Here is a 17,920-nt window from a genome sequence, read left to right as displayed (position 1 = left end):
GGGAAGTGTTCACCATTCCCAGTAACTATGAGTCATGTTGTCAATAGGATGTGGGACAAGAACTGGTTTAGTCACGCCAATCGCTTGTGAAAGAACAAACCTCAGTGAATTAGGTTTTGTTGACTCAGTTGAGTTGTTCAGATGAGCAGAAACACAACATCATCCAAATAAGGTGAGACATTTATTTGAAAAATATGATATTTCCTGTCTGGTGCATGTAAACTAACAGAGGAGGTTTTGGATACATCGTGTGCATGTGTTTTGGTAATAAAGACCGGGATGGTTTTGCGGCATATAGTCTATGTATCGTGTCAAATTGAGTAAATTATTGAGTAATTAATGCCACAATATTAACCAGGACTCAACATATGAAGGTTTAATGCATGACGTACAGCAAATTCAATTATTTTTGTTGCATGCAAATGCATAATTAATTAGAGGATTTCAATTAAAATAGGAATGCCACTGCAAAGCAACCGCTTATATTTGTAATGGAACTGAATGTGCAATGAATTATTTGCATTCATATTTTCAAATGGAAGGTGCAAAATTGAATTTAAATCAATTTATAATACAAACATTTTGTAAAAGTCCGTTCAAGAATATAAGATCTTGAAATATTTACAAAATAGAGGTTGTTTATTTAGGCGAGTTCATAGTTCTTCATTGAGATTGAAAGACGGGGGAAATGGCTGTGCTTTTTAACAAATTCAACATGGAAGGACTGCTGCGCGATAACCAGCGGTGGGAGGGGTTAGGTTTGTCATGGTGGGGGGGGGGGGGGGGGGGGGGGGGGGGGGGGTCAGTGTTCACCTCTCGCCTCTTAGTGCAAAACAATTCTCCTTTTGTGATTCACTTTTATTGTCCTGCAGTTGATCGTTTGTTGTGTGCGTACATCAGCGTTACAATCGTTCATAACTACATACCAGCATAATATATGTATTTTCATGTTGAATGTAATGGCTTTTTAAAAAAAAATTTGGACAGTAATGCAAAAAAACAACTATATTCCCTCCACAAATGTCACCCCCAGTCTTTAATGATTGATCAAAATGTCAACATGCTTCCAGTTTGCAGTCCAGGTCCAGGCGGCCCCTTTTATTCATGGCAATTACTGGATCTGTACATGGTGTTTTTATCTGATGTTTCAGATATGATCAGCTTTTTATTTTGAATTGTCATTTAAATAGCTGTCCAAACTTAAAAGGTAAGAGGGGGCTATTCCCCGCTGCTGATTTTGGAAAGAACTGGAATGTTCCCAAAAAATCAACGAAATTCTCTTTTTCTGCCGAAGACAAATGAGACCGTAAAGGAACCCCCTTTTTAATACCTTCTCTTTTTCTGTCCTTTTTTTTACCGTACCTCGACAGCATTTGATCTACGTTGAAGACACAATATGATCTTCATTACTGCTGAAAAACGACATGTTGTTTATTATTTGTTAATAGGTGAGTTTTTTTGTTTTTTCTTCCTTTTGACTTTCTCTGATCAAATCAAATGAGTACAGTTAACAGTGTGCTCGCAAAACCATGAGAGATTTATGATATACAGAAGTGAAAAGAGTGTTCAAATGTCCTTTCTTTGATCAATTTGACAAAGGTGATGTTGGACAATTATGAGGTGTGTATTTTTTTCTAACTTGATGGTACATTTTAAAGAGCTTATCTTGATGCTTAACGAATCTGATAAATCCCAGCGTTATAGCATTTAGTGGACAATATTAATTTAAATGTTCGTGACAAATCTCTGGGCTGAGCCTTTTTCCTTTCTGCTTTAGGTCTATTGAGTCTACCACTGCTTACAGGTCAGTAAGTTATATTTATGTGTCGTACCTGAAAACACATGCATTAAATAGACATTTAGATTTTCTACACACCCGATTTAATGAAAGGGGACTTTTCCTTATTGATTCCTTTTTTTTTCTTAATTTCTAGAATGTAGCAAAATTAGGCTGGTCGGGCCTTCACGTTGCTCTGGTAGAGTGGAGGTCAACTACAGAGACGCATGGGGAACGGTGTGTGACGATCACTGGAGCATTACCAACGCAGAGGTGGTTTGTAAAGAGTTAAACTGTGGCACGGTTCTTGAGGCTAAAATAGGCGCCTTTTTTGGAGAGGGAGATGGCATGATCTGGTTGGATGATGTGCAGTGTACTGGTAGAGAGTCTTCTATCCTCAAGTGCCCACACAGAGATATGGGGGACAATAACTGTGGCCACGGTGAAGATGCTGGGGTTGTCTGTTCAGGTAAGACTAAGTTCTTTCACTTATCTTTTGCTTTACTTGACCCACTTGCGTTTTATTCATTACCAGTAGGATGGCACTCAATCAGTTTTTTTTCTATTGTATTTCTTTTTTTAAGTTGGACATCTTGGGAAAATATGTTTGTTTGCTTTTAAATATTAATTATTAATTAAATATTTACCTGAAATAATAGTTAGCTCATTTAATCACGCATCACAGAACCCTGATTTTCAAGCCCCCTTCCCTTAAATGTAGCCAAGCCCAGAAATGAGGAACTGTCATTTGAAATTGGGAAATAATAACCGTTGAGAAAAACTGCTCACACAACCTTTATTTTTGCAACTGGTCAAATTATTGCATCAAAAACCCAGCGATTTGTATTGTCAGTTCACAATTTGCTGTTTACTTTAAGACGATTGCTCCCCGTGTTGGTAATGTTGTTGCAACAGAAGCACATCGAGGTCAGCACATGACCGGCTGCTGCAAATGTAAAGTGCAAAGGTCAGGCGGTAGAGAAGGGAGGAAAACCAAACAAGGCAACATGAGGGATCGCTTTGCTATCATAATGTTGAGGGATTTTTGAAAGTATTTCAATATTTAAAGTGGTGCCCTGCAATTTAGTATTGCACTAAAAGAAAAAGGTGGTCAAAAGTGAAGCTGCAGATGCGGGATGTCCTGACTTTTACACCGTCGAGCGTAACATTTATTTTAGTTCATGCTACTTTACAATACAACGCTTTGAAGGCCCTTAATGAGCTTCTTAGTGTGTGCTTCTGCATCAACATTTTTTTAATTGAGAGATTTCGGCATTTGTCACTTTTGTTTTTGTACAGATTAACGGTTAATCTGTAATAACCAATCCGTTAATCATTAACCAAACAAGATACGATTTTTGTTAATCAGACTTCATGCAACTTCTCAGATCCAAGAAATTGTACAACATATTTCATCCCGTAAAATAGTGAATGGTTGTTTTTGCACTCTTTTATACACATAGAGGTATATGTTAATTTTAGTAAAGCTTGTGTGCCGACTTTGTAAACGTTGGACAGTTGCTGATTTTATTTTAATGTCTATCCACATCATTTGAAGACCATGTGCGGGTGGTCAACGGAAGCAACCGCTGTAATGGCAGAGTGGAAGTCTACAATAATGGCAACTGGAAAAAGCTGTGCAGCAACGACTGGAGCAAGAAAGACACTGACGTGATATGCCGAGAGATCAACTGCAGCCCTCAGGTCGCTCAGGCTCAAATACAATATTTCGGAGAGGGACCTAAACTTGATAGCGTCAAATCCAACTGTTTTGGAAACGAGAGCTCCATCTCACAGTGCTCAATTCAGGGAAGCACGGATGGCTGTGTTGATGCCACCGTTGTCTGTAATAGTAAGTCATCCATCTGTCAAGACGAGTCATTTTGTGTTGACCTTTCCAAATAAACATGCCCTTGACTTATTTTTCTTCTTCTTCCACACCTGACAGCCAATCGACCAATTCGTCTGATGAATGGCACTGGTCGGTGCTCCGGCCGACTGGAAATCTATCACAATGGACAGTGGGGAACCATTTGTGACGACAGATGGGGGATGCAGGAAGGAACTGTCGCATGTCAAGAGCTGAACTGTGGGAGTGCCCTCTCGGTCAAGTACAATGCCCACTTTGGCCGAGGTCACGGTCAGGTGTGGTTGGACGACGTTGAGTGCACTGGTCACGAGAAGTCCCTCTCCGACTGCCCACACAGAGTTTTTGGAGAACATGACTGTGACCACAATGAAGATGCCAGTGTTGTATGCTCAGGTAACAATAACTATACTGGCTAATGAACACTGAAATGGAAATCCAAGAGGCATTCCCATAGGGTTATTTGTGTGCAATGATGATTTATATACAGCATGTATCTGCTAATATTTACTGAGAAGTTTTCTTCAACGGTACTTCCACATTTGTACTAGAAAACTAAGAAATTACAAAATCCTCATCATCCTTTGCCGTTCCTGTTTTTGTAGTTTATTCTTTGGTACAATATCACAGATTCAGAAGCAGTTACCTGCTGTCTGTTATCTTTACCACAAATCCTATCATGCGAACATATTGTATTTCATTGCTGAAATGATATGATTCTACATTTTTACATCTTTAATACTGCTTTCCAGAATCTATCAGATTGGAGAATGGGACTGACCGCTGCTCTGGCAGAGTGGAGGTCTACCATGACGGCCAATGGGGCAAAATATGTAACAACTGGGGCAATAAAGAGGCTGCAGTGGTGTGTGAGGAACTCAATTGTGGATTACCAAAAAAAAAACAAGAAATCTTCCATTTTGGTGACAGCGGACTGAGAGGGTACACAAGTAGATGCTCTGGCAATGTGAGCTCCATCGGCCAATGCACACTCCAAGAATACACAGGGAAATGTGAAGGGGCTTCTCTTTCATGTGCAGGTAAGAACAAATAAAGCAATATACACTGCTGAAGCCCCATTCAACTAAAATAGCAAAGGACATGTGGACATTAAAATTAAGATTGGTGCATTAAATCCTCTTATTTACTTAAAAAACGTCTTCACTGAGTACATTTGAAAGTCCAGTTAAATCCTTTCAGTTTAACTTGTGAATACCTGTAACATGAGTGGATCTGTTCTCAGATAGTCAACAGCTAAGGCTTGTCAATGGCACTGACCGATGCTCTGGTAGAGTGGAGATTCGTTATGACAACCAGTGGGGAACAGTGTGTGATGATGATTGGGACATCAAAGATGCTCAGGTGGTGTGCAGAGCCATGGACTGTGGAACGGCTCAGACAACCAAAATTGGTTCATTCTTTGGTCAAGGCCAAGGGGACATCTGGCTGGACGATGTAGACTGCTTCGGTAATGAGACGTCCCTTATTCATTGTCGACACCCCAGCGTCGGAGAAAATAACTGTGGCCATGGTGAAGATGCTGGTGTGGTGTGCTCAGGTATCATCTTACTTATTACTCTGTTATTAGCACTTTTTACAGTATTATTTTTATACATTGTCTCCCCCCAATGCCTCAATCAAATGACTATTTAGCTTAATATTGTCAATACTTAATGAACTGTTATATAAGAGTCATTTCTTCTCCAGTATATCAATCAGAATATCAATTTAAATTACCCAGGTATTGCTTTCAACTAGCGGCTGATTCTATCCCCCTTTGCTTTGCAGCTAACATTAGACTGATCAATGGGACTGACGGGTGCTCAGGCAGGTTGGAGTTCTACCATGGTGTACAGTGGGCATCCGCATCCAGTGTTAACTGGGGAATGAATGAAGCTGCAGTCGTGTGCAGAGAGATGAACTGTGGAGATCCCGTCAGCTTATCAGAATCATATGGTGAAGGCGGAACACCTAAGTGGTATAGGGTCAGTTGCAGCGGTAGAGAGAGCTCTCTCACACAGTGCACACTGGTAGAATATGTCCGGACCAGCCAGGACCGCACAACAGAGGCATCTGTCAAATGTTCAGGTGAGGCTCGAAGTTGAATTGACATCTGAATTCTCCTCACTTACTGTGTAAGGAGATATTAAACTGAAAACATACGGCATAATGGGGCATAATGTGTGGAAGCATCATTTAACATGAAGCGTCATGCTGCGTCCACACGGAATCAGGCAGACGGTAGACAGCAGACAGCACAACACCTTCTGGAGGGCACTTGTTGCTCGTATTAGCTAGCAAGTTAGCTAGCAAGTTAGGGATGAACCATCGACTAACAATGTGATGTAAGTCATTTCAACTATGACCAAAAAAGTACACACATAACCATACCTTTTGATCTTTACATTCATATTACTGTCATTTCAAGGTAATGTGAAGTTGTCCGATGGGCCCAATCGTTGTATTGGAAGAGTGGAGTTATTTGACAAAGGCCAGTGGGGCACCGTGTGTGGTGAATCCTGGGATGTGAATGACGCAAATGTAGCGTGCAGACAGATGGACTGCGGGAGTACCCATAAGATTACCAACACTGCCGAGTATGGCCACGGCACAGGACAGACCTGGCACAATCAAATCGAATGCAGCGGATCGGAGTTAACACTGAATCAGTGCCCTCAAAGACCTTTTACAAACAAAACTTGCAACACCACCTCAATTGCTGGTGTCCTCTGCACGGGTAAGAAAAAACATATATTTTTATTATTTGATGTATGGTTTTTTTCACTTAGTTTTGCCAAACTTGTTTCTACATACTGTGTTGCCGCTAGCTATCTCTCGCCGACATTGCTTGATAGAAAAATTAACAAAGTCCAGTTTTGGCCACATTTTTTGGTCTTCCTCCAAAGATTAGAGAGTTTAGTTTAGTACAGTTTACTTGCTTTCATGTCACCTAAATATGTCCCTGTTGTTAAAGGTATATACTTCACTAGTGTTCTTCTTTGATTATGATGTATCTGCCATTTATTTGACTACATTAACATTTGAAATGTTCTAGACTGTATAATCATTTGAGATAACTTGACTTTACAGGAGGTCTGGAAGTCCGCTTGGCAAATGGTAAGGACGAATGCACTGGCAGAGTAGAGGTCCGTCATGGCGACGTGTGGCAAACGGTGTGTGACACAGACTGGACCATGACTAAAGCTCAGATGGTGTGTGATCATCTGGAATGCGGAAAGGCAATGAACGCTCCCGGCGGTGCCCACTTTGGCCAAGGCGTTGGATCGGTGGTCGAGGCTAGCAATTCGTGTTTTGACAACGTGACATCTCTTGAGCAATGCTCACTCAGAGGTTTCAGAGAAGCCGGGTGTGGGCACGACCGTGATGCTGGTGCTCTCTGTGCAGGTACAGCCTTTTAAAAGGATCTGTTCAAAATGATCACACACAAATAAAATGATCAGCATTTGTTTCAAGAATGTATTTTGTTTTCACATACCGAGTAAAAACCGTGTGTGACTTAAACCGTGTGTGACTTAAAGACGTTTGACATTTCAGTATATTTCTGTAAATTAATCCTTTTTCCCTTTATGCTGTGGAAATCAGCTTTTGATAAGATGATGGACAAGCATTACTTTCAAAATACATTGCATCCACTTTGTGTGTTAGAATGAATGTCTATTATCGCACAAATTAGCAATGTAATCACAATTGACACTTTTTTTCATATACAGCTCAGATTCGGTTGGTCGGCGGCTCAAGTCAATGCTCTGGTAGAGTGGAGATCTTCTATAAAGGCCAGTGGGGAACTGTGTGTGACGATGAATGGGAATTGGCCAATGCCGATGTGGTATGTCGACAGCTTGGCTGTGGTCATGCAGTTACTGCTCCAAAAAGTGCCCACTTTGGCCGAGGCACTGGTCCAATATGGCTGGATAATGTGGAGTGTACAGGCGACGAGTCCGCTCTCACACATTGTACGCATCCCGGTTTTGGAGAAAATAACTGCGGGCACAGTGAAGATGCTGGCGCTGTCTGTTTAGGTAAGAGACCTGGCTCATGTTTAATTTATTACCTCACAACTGGTATTAGATGAAGCTGCGTTGGCTGTTGTGACAAAACTACAACTTATTATCTGTTACAGGTTCTCTCCAGAAGCCCCAAATCATTTTGAGTCCTGCTCCAGCAGTACACTGGGGGGATAGAATTGAGATCACGTGCACTATAGTAACAGAACAATTGGGTGGGACATTCGTCCTGAAAAGGAGCCAAGACTCATTTAAAATGGAAAAATTCTCTGAAAACGAAGCTGCAACCTTTACCTTCCCCACAGTGGACTTCAGCCAAACGGGGTCATACTTCTGTGAATATCAAAAGAAATTGCCCAATCAAATCATCTTTTATCCTCAAGGAAATACTGCAGATCTCTCCATCACAGGTCAATACTTGTCTGCCTTGTTTGTCCAGTTGAACATAATTGTTGGAAGTTTGACTGTTTAAGAAATGATGTCTTCTACTCTGCAGTGAAACTGGAGAAGCCCAGCCTCTCCCTGACATCTCCTCATGCAATGGTGATCTACAGCCCCGAGAAAATATCGGTCACCCAAGGCAGCAGCTTCTCCATCACTTGCTCTATTCATTCCTCATATCCCGGAGGTTTCTTCTATCTGACAGAGTCTAAATTGAACACCACTGTAGCGATGCCAGCGTTTGGCCACTCGATCTTCTACTTGGCATACTTTGAATTCCAAGCGATAGATTATAAAAACCAAGGAGAATATTCCTGTGTCTACGGAGTTAACATCTCCTCAAGGTCCTTCTCTTCTGTTCCCTCCAGGTCACTCCAAGTAACGGTCGCCGGTAAGAACCAAAGAGCCTGTGAGAGTTTATTCGTCTTATTATAGCTACTTTCCCCTATCACGAACTCTTCTACTTGGTCCCTTAACCCCTGCAGCAACATCATCCTCAGTCGCCTTAGGAGTGGTTGTGGGTGGTCTAGTGGTGCTGCTGCTTGTGCTGGTTACCGGTTACCTAGTCTGGAGAAAGAGACGATGGGGTGCTGGTAAGTGGCACACTTTCATATTACAAAATGCCCCCAATGCCCCCTTTGTCTTACTGTCAAGCTGCACCAAGTAATATATTGATTTAAAAATGTAAATCATTAAAATTATTACATGAACATTGCAGGTTGTAGTGACAAACCAACTGATGATTATCACTCGACTCTGCAGTTATCTCCAGCTCAGAGAATCTTTCATCTCTCGGCACATTGAGTTGGTTGTATCTCCAGCGACTCGCAGTTATAAGGCGTCGGTGTTGGGTTTACATCTTATTTCCACTGACCCCCCCCCCAAGAATAACAAAAAGACAATATGTAACCAACAAAGAATGGTGATATGACCTGCCCACCACCAATTGGCAGAACATTAATGTTAGCACCTGAATACAAAATGAAAGCTGATGGTAACTCTCTGCTTTGGAAGGCGCCAATGTTGTGTTTACAGCTTGTTATGCTGCCCCCAAGTGGCCCAAAACATATCTGATAATGCAGGTCTAAAGATTCATAGTCCATAGTCCATGGTCCAGAGACCTATTGCTCTGGATTCCTCCGGTATTTGATTCAGTTCAAAACTGTTACAAACTTTTTTCAGGTACCCTGGTTCAGTTTAGTAACAAGTTTGGAGGCGCAATAAAGCAAGATACGGAAGACATGAGCAGTGGAGCACTTGATGAAAGGTATTACAAAAAGCATAGCTGATGTTGTTTACTAAGATACGCACCTTTTAGATCAGGCAACGTGAAAGACGTCCTTGTGATTGCGATTGTCCCCCTCCTTCTCTCCCTCAGAGGCCAACAAACCCAAGTGAATGATCATGCACACAGCCGCGGCCTGGAAGACCACAATGCTGCTGATGACACCCCTGTCGAGGGTGTCCCTGAAGACCTGGCTGGGAGAGTGTGTTATGAGCTTGAACCACTCTTTCTCTCGTGATAACCAAATGCTTCAAGGAAAAAAATAACCTATGTCATGCGACTTCACTAAATTTAAAGAGTAACTAACATAGCACCTGGTTGAAAAACAGGTTTTTATGGCTGAATGTTTTAAGTCTGTTGCACCAGAAACATCACATCCAGCAGTGATGTCTCGGTTTATCAACACACCCTGGCGTGCACTTCTACACCACCGCCGTAAAGAGAGAAGGGACCACTGGAGGGGGAAATGTGATTTTGAATAACATGCATGACGCTGGTTTAAATGGGCAACACGTATTTTTGTTTTTCAGCGAGATTCTGCCAATCACATAGCTACGGTCCACTGTCCTGTGGGGAAATACTGATTACATTGTCTTTGTATTGCGTGACAATTTGCTTCTTTTCTTTTGATGAATGTGATCTGATAAATACATTTGTATTTCTTACAACACTTGCACCTTTTCATTTGGTCTTTCATTCTGGTTTGTGATTGATTACACCCTGCAGATTAGGGATGCAAATGGGATTAAATTTGACCAAAACAGCAGTCAAGGTACAATATACACCAACAAATACAGAAAGGAACTCCCAACTTGAATAAATCCTTTACATCAGAATCCTGAGTAATTATGTTAACACAATGTTCAAAGCAGCAAACATTTAATTCAGCCATCATAAATTTGCTCATTTACATCTGTGCTTTTACTGTCTAAATATCCTCCATGAAAAAGGCATGTGTAGTGGTGTAAAAGGTTGAGTTGAAGTTCAAAGTAGCCTAAACTGGAAATACTTAATTCAACTAGTAATCTCAAAATGTGCTTGAGGAAATGTAATTAGTTACTTTCCACCATGAGTGGTATTGTGTGTGTGTGTGTGCGTGTGTGTGTGTGTGTGTGTGTGTGTGTGTGTTTTTTGCTTTCACGATTAGCACATGCAGGCTACACAACTTAAATGGCATGTCACACTAGTGGGTGTGTCCATGCAGGCAGGTAAGTCCTGTCCAAACCTGCTCACCTTGTCTGCTGTTGCATCAAACCAGCTCCACATACCTGCATCTAGCACACTGGAACAGTCGTTTCTCTCTATCTGTCTTTGGATCAAGTTGTTGTTGTTAAAATAGCCGAAATGTCGATCAAAGTGTTTTATTCCAGCGTGAGCGGTTCCCTGGAGGTACAGTATGCAATCTTACTTGATTCTTTCTTTTACTTGTTTTATTTCATTGCGAATACATCGGCATATTGGGAACGTTTGACAAAACGGCATAAGGCATGTTGAATTCAGGGTATCATACTTCACAAGTACAGTTGGTTTCTGAAGACAAACTTTTCAATGTTGACGGTGTATGTAACTCCAGATAAAGAAAGGCCAGCAAAAAATCTTCGATGTTCTGAACAGCAAGAAAATCAACCACGAAGCTTTGGACATTACTCAAGAAACTAAAACCAAAGACTTAATGAGGGAGTTGGCAGGGAACCCAACTGCACTGCCCCCTCAGATATGCAATGGAAACAACTACTGTGGGGTAAGTCTCACACACAATAACCAACCTGCAAAAGTCCAATACGGCATATTGACAAAAAACACTTTCTTAAAAGTAATGGAATGTTAATAAAAGGTTAATCATTTACACACTTGCTGCATTTGGAAAGAGGAAAAGAAAAACGTTGGTTGTCTAGGGAGTAGACACAGGAATTAAATAAATATTTACAGTATGGTTGCTACATGCACAAACACGCACACACACGCACACACACACACACACACACACACACACACACACACACACACACACACACACACACACACACACACACACACACACACACGCACACACACAGTGGAGCGTTCAAAAGCATTTTATCATTCCATCCAGATTTGTTGTGACAGGTTGCAAAAAATATATAATAAAGGTTGGGTTGGTGATGTATTCTAAATATAAAAAATTAAAAATCATCCAACCGAAAAACCCAGTCCAGTGTTGCCAACTCTTTTACGATGAAATCAGCTGCAGAGGTTGTGCAAGTGTGCAACACCGACAGCCCGTCCCTTCAGGCCTCCCTCCAAAGCCATTCACCCATAACAATAATTATGAACGTAAACATATATCATAATGAACCCAACCAAAACATGGCTATTGTTAGTACTCACAGCTTGTGGAAAACTCCGGTGATGAAGAAAGAGTTTTCGGGGCAGAATACGTGAAGGTTTATTTTATATTACGGACCCACAGACACCAGATGTTTTGTTTTTTTCAGAGAATTTGATTCATTGATGTAATTAGAATTTCATCAAAAATATCAAAACTGTTTTTGTAAAGATGATTACCAACTCTGCCTTTGAGAGCTACAACTACAATATAGTTACGATTATTTCCTCAAACATGATTACCTTTAGTTACGTTTAGTGAGAGGATTATATAACATGTATGGCATACGCTCGTCAGTATATAATGTTTAATAAATGTATTAAGATTTGTTTGAAAAATGTGTATGACAGCTATCTTTCTGTCTATCTGCATCCTCACCCCAAAATATCTTTCCCCTGACATCTTTTCTTTCTTTCTTTCTTTCTTTCTTTCTTTCTTTCTTTCTTTTAGGACTACAAGGCATTTGAAAATGCAATTGAGGAAGACACATTAGAGAGTTTTCTCAAGCTCTAAAAGGAACGGGGACCAGCTACGAGACAACTATTCAATACATCTATACTATATACGTATTTCTGTTTCAGTCATAGTTGATGGATGATGCCCAAATTCAGGAAATGTATTAGTCTTTCAGTGAAGTGGAAGGGCTTGCCTTCTTTTGTTGTACATTTCCACAGTTTGTATGACTGAAATAAAAATCCTTAAATAAAACGCTGCCTGATGCACTCATGAGTATTGTCACGTCTTTTTCGTCTTTTTCAAGTCCTACATATATTAATGCAGATTTTTCATTGAGCTGAAATCACAGATATATAATCTGGCTTTATGGAAACACAGTAATGTACACCTAATGGCTAAGTAACAATTAATATTGGGGTCAGGGTTTTTCTCCCAGAAGACCACAACAATTCAAAGTGTTTACTTCAACTGTTTTTTTTATTAACGAATCAGATCAGAGCATATGCACAGCAACATATCATAGTTGCTCTTCTCTGAAAGGGTCACCAAACCACAAACAATCACACTTAAAGGTTAAAGATCCAATGTATATTTGCCCCTAAAAGTGACAGAAGTAACCACAAAACACTAAAAAACGTTAAAAAAAAGAGTCAACTGAGAATATAAGCTCTATTAATTTATTACACCGGTGCTGACTAGTTGACTTTCACACACCTACTGCCGGGTGGCCCCACAATATTGAGAAAATACTTACTGTAAATAAATTGCAAGACTCTATATAAACTACACCGAGTGTATTAACTATTTCACATAATTTAAATAATAGTTTAAAATGTACATTTATGGATTAAAAAAGGAAATACTAGTAGTAGGTCTATTTAAGGACTCTGTAATATTTGAGAGTACCAGTTGTTTTAGTTGTAAAAGAAAAGAAAAATACATCATATTGAGTTTAGTTTTATATTATAATTTTTTTTCTATTATATTGCATACTTTGCATGTATTTATTAATGTAGTTATTTCATAATGTTTTAGCTATTTGTTTTGAACTGAGCATTGAAACTCCAACAGGCGTTATGTTGGACGCCATTGCACAGACGGGGCCTGGTGCGCTTAAAGCAATGTCGCGAGGATATGACGTCCTCTTTTACCGCTACCCAAGAGGAGGATAGGGTATGTTTCTTCGACTACCGGCACAATCTAAGAGATTAGTCAAACATCTCAATATATAAACTCATCACAGTGAGCTGTATATGACGTTTAATAACTCTCCTTTCATTTCCGTTCTTTATTGCAGAACTTTAAGCCCACCATCCATCAATAATCAACAATGGCCGAGGAAGGGTGAGCGTGACGCTTTTATTGTGGTGCTAACGTTAACACGTAAAGAGGGATTTCTAAATAAAGTGCGATTTTTAGCTAACAAAACGGTGCTGACTTTTCTGTGGACGTGGTGCTTTAATTTTTTAAGTATTCCGGGAAACTGTAATGGTTCCGACAATGACTGGTGTGATTTAAGGTTCGGTGTAGCTTCCCAATTTGCTAAAGCTAACCGACTAGCTACGCAGAGTTGCATGTTGTGGAGGGAGACACTTCATAGCTTCGCGTGACTTAAAGTTAGATACTTGAAGCACACAGTGCACGTGGGGAAAGTTGACGTTCGTGTGCTTGCTCGAACTAAGTCAAGTAATTTCACTACGTGGGGAAACAGTCAGTGGTTGTAGTAACGCTGACTAGTACCCAAACTGGTGCCCACTCTGAGCAGTAACCTGGATTTAAATAACAGCTGAAGTATTACCAAAAAAGCAGAATTGTACAAAGCTACATTTCCTTTAGTGGGGTTTTCTCCGTCTGACAAGGATTGTGTAAAGAATACTGAGAATCACTTCACACAACAGGCAAAGTAATAGACAAGTCAAGTCTTGGTTGATAAAAAGTATCTATCCTTGTACTTTAATTGAAAGCACCAGGTAACACTTTATGTAGGGGATACAGTTACTAGCTTCACGGAAATGTAAACATTGAAGGCTCGGCTGTACTGAAGCATACAACTTCCGTTTAGGTGAGCTTTCTGGCACTTGAATGATGACTTTACTTTCTTTTGTCGGATACCCCTTCACTCTACAATGAGTGAGATCCCATTTCTGACACTGCTGGAAGCTCTGCTGGATTCCACTAATTTGTCACACCCATATTGGTACATATGTTAACTTTCGCCCTCCCATGTCCACCTGTTTTCAATAGCGTCGCTGCTGGAGGTGTGATGGATGTCAACACGGCTCTCCCTGAAGTGCTCAAGACCGCACTAATCCACGATGGCCTCGCCCGTGGTATCCGTGAGGCTGCCAAGGCCCTGGACAAGTTAGTTTATTTTACGTCAATTTTTGGTTTTGTCCTTAATGGGTGTATCGCTTACGATAGCATGGCTCTCTCTACTTAATCTGTTTGTGGAAGTTTGCCATTGTTACTTGACTTCTGTCACATTTTGAGATTTGCAAATGGTGTACAAGCTCTAACTGAAATGATTTTGTGTTTCCCAGGCGTCAAGCCCATCTCTGCGCCCTTGCAGGCAACTGTGATGAGCCCACATACGTCAAGCTGGTGGAAGCCCTGTGTGCTGAGCATCAGATCAACCTGATAAAGGTAGCAAGCTTGCTCCCCCACACCAATTTCACATGTTAAAATGGAGATCATAAAGTAGTTGTTATAAAACAAAGACTTGTAGTGCTATTGTCTCTGGTGCACTGAAAGTTGAGTTAACTTTTTTCTTTTCTCCCTGCACAAGTACTTAAACTCTGAAAGCAATTGTGACTACACTTCAGTGCACTTTAGTTACCCTGTTTATCAGGCAAGTGAAATAATTGATGTCTTAACTTCTATTTAGGTTGACGACAACAAGAAGCTCGGCGAGTGGGTCGGTCTGTGCAAGATTGATCGTGAGGGCAAACCCCGCAAGATTGTGGGCTGCAGCTGTGTCGTGGTCAAGGTAATGCTTTGTTTACAAGGGACATTATTTGGTCAACCAGAAACTCAATGAAATGCATATTGCTGTTGAGTAGATGCATTAAGACTTATGAGATCTTACAGTCGAGTGATGGTGCTGTGCCATGCAACTGTTGATAAACGCTTGGCTAAATAACTGCCAAGGTACGAGCCCTGTCGTCTACCTGTGATGTCTGGGATCCCAAAGAATGACTACAAATAGTGACATGACATCACTGCAATTCATCTTTTAAACTGCTGTGTGCTATATTTGTCCAAATCAAAATGCCTCTGTTTCAATTTCCAAAGATCTTTTTTAATGCAGTGTCATGTGTTGCTCAACTTAAGTGTGATTTATATAAAATCCTAAAAGGTCATATGTTTGTTATCTGGCCAGATATTTGCCGTAAAGATATTTGAGCATTAATACAAACTGATGATGCCCATGTACCTTTTTAATTTTTTTTTTTTAACGATCTTGAAATTACACCTTTTATTGGAAACACTTTTGTAAGTTAAGCACAAACAAATCTTTGGCCCGTTTGCTTTTTGCTTGACCTACAGTGACTGCTTAACGGGCCAGTAATACCACCAGTGCTGTAATTTGATGTTTAGTCGAGTCTATCCTGCTCATCTCAACATTTATTTTTCTCTTAACAGGACTATGGCAAGGAGTCTCAAGCAAAGGACGTGATTGAGGAATACTTCAAAGGCAAGAAATAAAATGTCAATAAAAAAGTGGAAATAGTAGCAGTCGTCTGAAGTGTTTCCTTTTGGATATTTAATTGACCACCAGTGGCTTTTTTTAAAAACATGTAACTTTCAGCTTACTTGCTGAATTTAAAATGTGTAGACTGCAGTTCATGGAGTTCAACATCAGCAAGAAGAATTTACACCATGACGATGAAAATCTCTCTGGATTTTTACAATTTATAAAACGTGGTGGTGCTTTACAGGAGACCGGGATTTTTTTCATAATGTAGCACTGGTGAAAAAAGTAAGACCAGTTAAACATTTATCAGTTTCTCTGGTTTTACTATTTACGTGTTTGAGTAAACTGAACATTTGTTTTATTCTATAAACTACTGACCACATTTCTCCCAAATTTTAAATGGTAATTTAGAGCATCTATTTGCAAAAGAAAATGACAACTGATTTCTCAGATGCAGTGTTTTCAGATCTCGAATACTGCAAAGAAAACAAGCTAATATTCATTTTTAAACACAATAGTAATGTTATAACTTGGGAAGACTTCAGAAATCTATATTTGGAATAAATCACAGCTTGCATGCCAAGCTCTCCACTACTCTCACATTGCTGTTTCATACCACTCCTGGTGCAACAATTCACACATTTCCACGGTAGGTGCGAGACACTGAGGCTTGGAGGCCTCTCCAGCTGAAAATTGGACTCTACAGACAAGATGACCGCACTCCAGTCCTCTATGGTCCAAACCTCAGCCTGGCTCTTTGCTTCTCGTTGATGGGCTTTTTTCCCCGTTTCTAACTATCCTCGCCAGCTGCCGGTTGCCAGTCATGTTACGATTGAGTGACATTCAAATGAGTTCGGTGGTCATCCTGGTGAGGAGTTGTTTTCGGCCTCCACCGTCTAACTTTGTTGTCCCTAAAGTCTGCTGCTTGACATTTTAGGGATGGGAGCAACCTGATGCGCACTGTATCCCTTGCCAGTCTTTTTTCTCACACAAAACTTCTTAACTCTTCAATAGTCACTGTTTCTTAAATACTTTTGAGGCACTATGTAGTAGTACCTTTTTTAAAAGTACATGGTAGTAGTCAATGTATGTAGTAGATGTAAAGCGTCTGAGTGTCTAGAAAAGCACTATAAATTCAAAGTTTTACTAGCACCGTTTCTGCCCTCGAGCTGTTCCTATTGCAAGAGGATAGTGATGATCATGGCACTGTTTTTATACTTCATGTGTACGTGTGCATGTCTAGGACTTCAACACACCGGAATGGAATGGCTGCCATACGGAAATGCTGATTTAAGAAACATTTGGTGCAGTCTTTTTTTTTTTTAAATCAGTTTTATAATTTCATTAGGAAAGACAAGATGCATAAGTCATTTGGATAAGTTCTCCTTTATATCTACATACATAGACATTTCTGAATAAAGAAAAGACATTCAAACACATTAAGGCACAACACATCATGACGCACATCCTCAATTCCCCCCGCCCAAAAAAATTACAAAAATTCAGAGACAAAAAAAACAAAGACCCCAAAAATGTAAATTCCTTTCCTTGACAAAAAAGACACCACTGCCCCTTAAGTTTATTGTAAATAATTTACACAAGTTTCTGATGCAGACTGCATTGTGTTGTGATTATTATATCACCAGGAAGAAAACATACAAAAAAAGAAAGCAGCTGTTATTCTCATACTCATAATGGCTATACAGAAAAGCCCTTGTTTGAAGATAGTTCGTCCCATTCGTCCCAGGTGACCCACAACAGGTCTGATACTAGTCTGTGTGCGGCAGAAAAACAAACAAACATCAAGGTGTTGCCCAGGAAATATCCTCCCAGGCCAAGGGAAGCCGTAACAGGCTTTCAGTCAACTATAGCTGGAAGGACCGTAGATATCGGGGTGGGGGGGTTTCACAGAGGTCTGTTCCCAGCATTGCAACCTCGGGGGAAAGGGGAGGGGGGGGGGGGGGGGGGGGGGCTGAGCTTTGTACTTGAGTCATCTCTCAAGCCCACTTT

At 40.5% G+C, this 17,920-nt stretch overlaps 3 protein-coding genes and 1 non-coding gene across 5 annotated transcripts; all 4 read left to right on the top strand.

Moving 5' to 3' along the window:
- The first annotated feature begins 42 nt into the window (after window positions 1–42).
- On the top strand, window positions 43–10,068 carry LOC117727605 (scavenger receptor cysteine-rich type 1 protein M130-like). 2 transcript variants are annotated; one of them, XM_034527993.1, is made up of 17 exons: window positions 43–172; window positions 1,371–1,448; window positions 1,778–1,804; window positions 1,935–2,246; window positions 3,336–3,629; window positions 3,726–4,040; window positions 4,397–4,684; window positions 4,888–5,202; window positions 5,433–5,732; window positions 6,073–6,381; window positions 6,735–7,049; window positions 7,376–7,684; window positions 7,786–8,079; window positions 8,166–8,501; window positions 8,596–8,703; window positions 9,293–9,377; window positions 9,489–10,068. In XM_034527993.1, exons 2-17 carry the CDS (start codon window positions 1,397–1,399, stop codon window positions 9,631–9,633), a joined length of 3,804 nt encoding a protein of 1,267 aa, XP_034383884.1. In that variant the 5' UTR covers window positions 43–172; window positions 1,371–1,396; the 3' UTR covers window positions 9,634–10,068. The 2 variants fall into 2 exon arrangements, with proteins under 2 accessions (XP_034383884.1, XP_034383885.1); XM_034527994.1 differs by lacking the exon at window positions 3,336–3,629 and having other exon boundaries at window positions 63–172.
- A 574-nt stretch (window positions 10,069–10,642) lies between these two features.
- zgc:153284 (uncharacterized protein LOC751696 homolog) lies at window positions 10,643–12,489 on the top strand. The gene is made up of 3 exons (XM_034527785.1): window positions 10,643–10,784; window positions 10,969–11,136; window positions 12,211–12,489. Exons 1-3 carry the CDS (start codon window positions 10,740–10,742, stop codon window positions 12,271–12,273), a joined length of 276 nt encoding a protein of 91 aa, XP_034383676.1. The 5' UTR covers window positions 10,643–10,739; the 3' UTR covers window positions 12,274–12,489.
- Window positions 12,490–13,317: 828 nt separating this feature from the next.
- rps12 (ribosomal protein S12) lies at window positions 13,318–15,948 on the top strand. Its single transcript, XM_034528365.1, has 6 exons — window positions 13,318–13,389; window positions 13,514–13,560; window positions 14,461–14,577; window positions 14,757–14,859; window positions 15,101–15,202; window positions 15,859–15,948. The coding sequence occupies exons 2-6, from the start codon at window positions 13,547–13,549 to the stop codon at window positions 15,919–15,921; spliced, it is 399 nt and encodes a 132-aa protein (XP_034384256.1). The 5' UTR covers window positions 13,318–13,389; window positions 13,514–13,546; the 3' UTR covers window positions 15,922–15,948.
- LOC117727908 lies at window positions 14,291–14,370 on the top strand. Its single transcript, XR_004609069.1, has one exon. It is a non-coding gene; the product is annotated as a small nucleolar RNA SNORD101 (small nucleolar RNA).
- Window positions 15,949–17,920: the final 1,972 nt, after the last annotated feature.

This window comes from Cyclopterus lumpus, chromosome 24, assembly GCF_009769545.1.
Source record: "Cyclopterus lumpus isolate fCycLum1 chromosome 24, fCycLum1.pri, whole genome shotgun sequence".
Lineage (NCBI taxonomy): Eukaryota > Metazoa > Chordata > Actinopteri > Perciformes > Cyclopteridae > Cyclopterus > Cyclopterus lumpus.
Note: the sequence above shows the minus strand (reverse complement) of the source record. Positions and strands in the feature narration are given on the sequence as shown.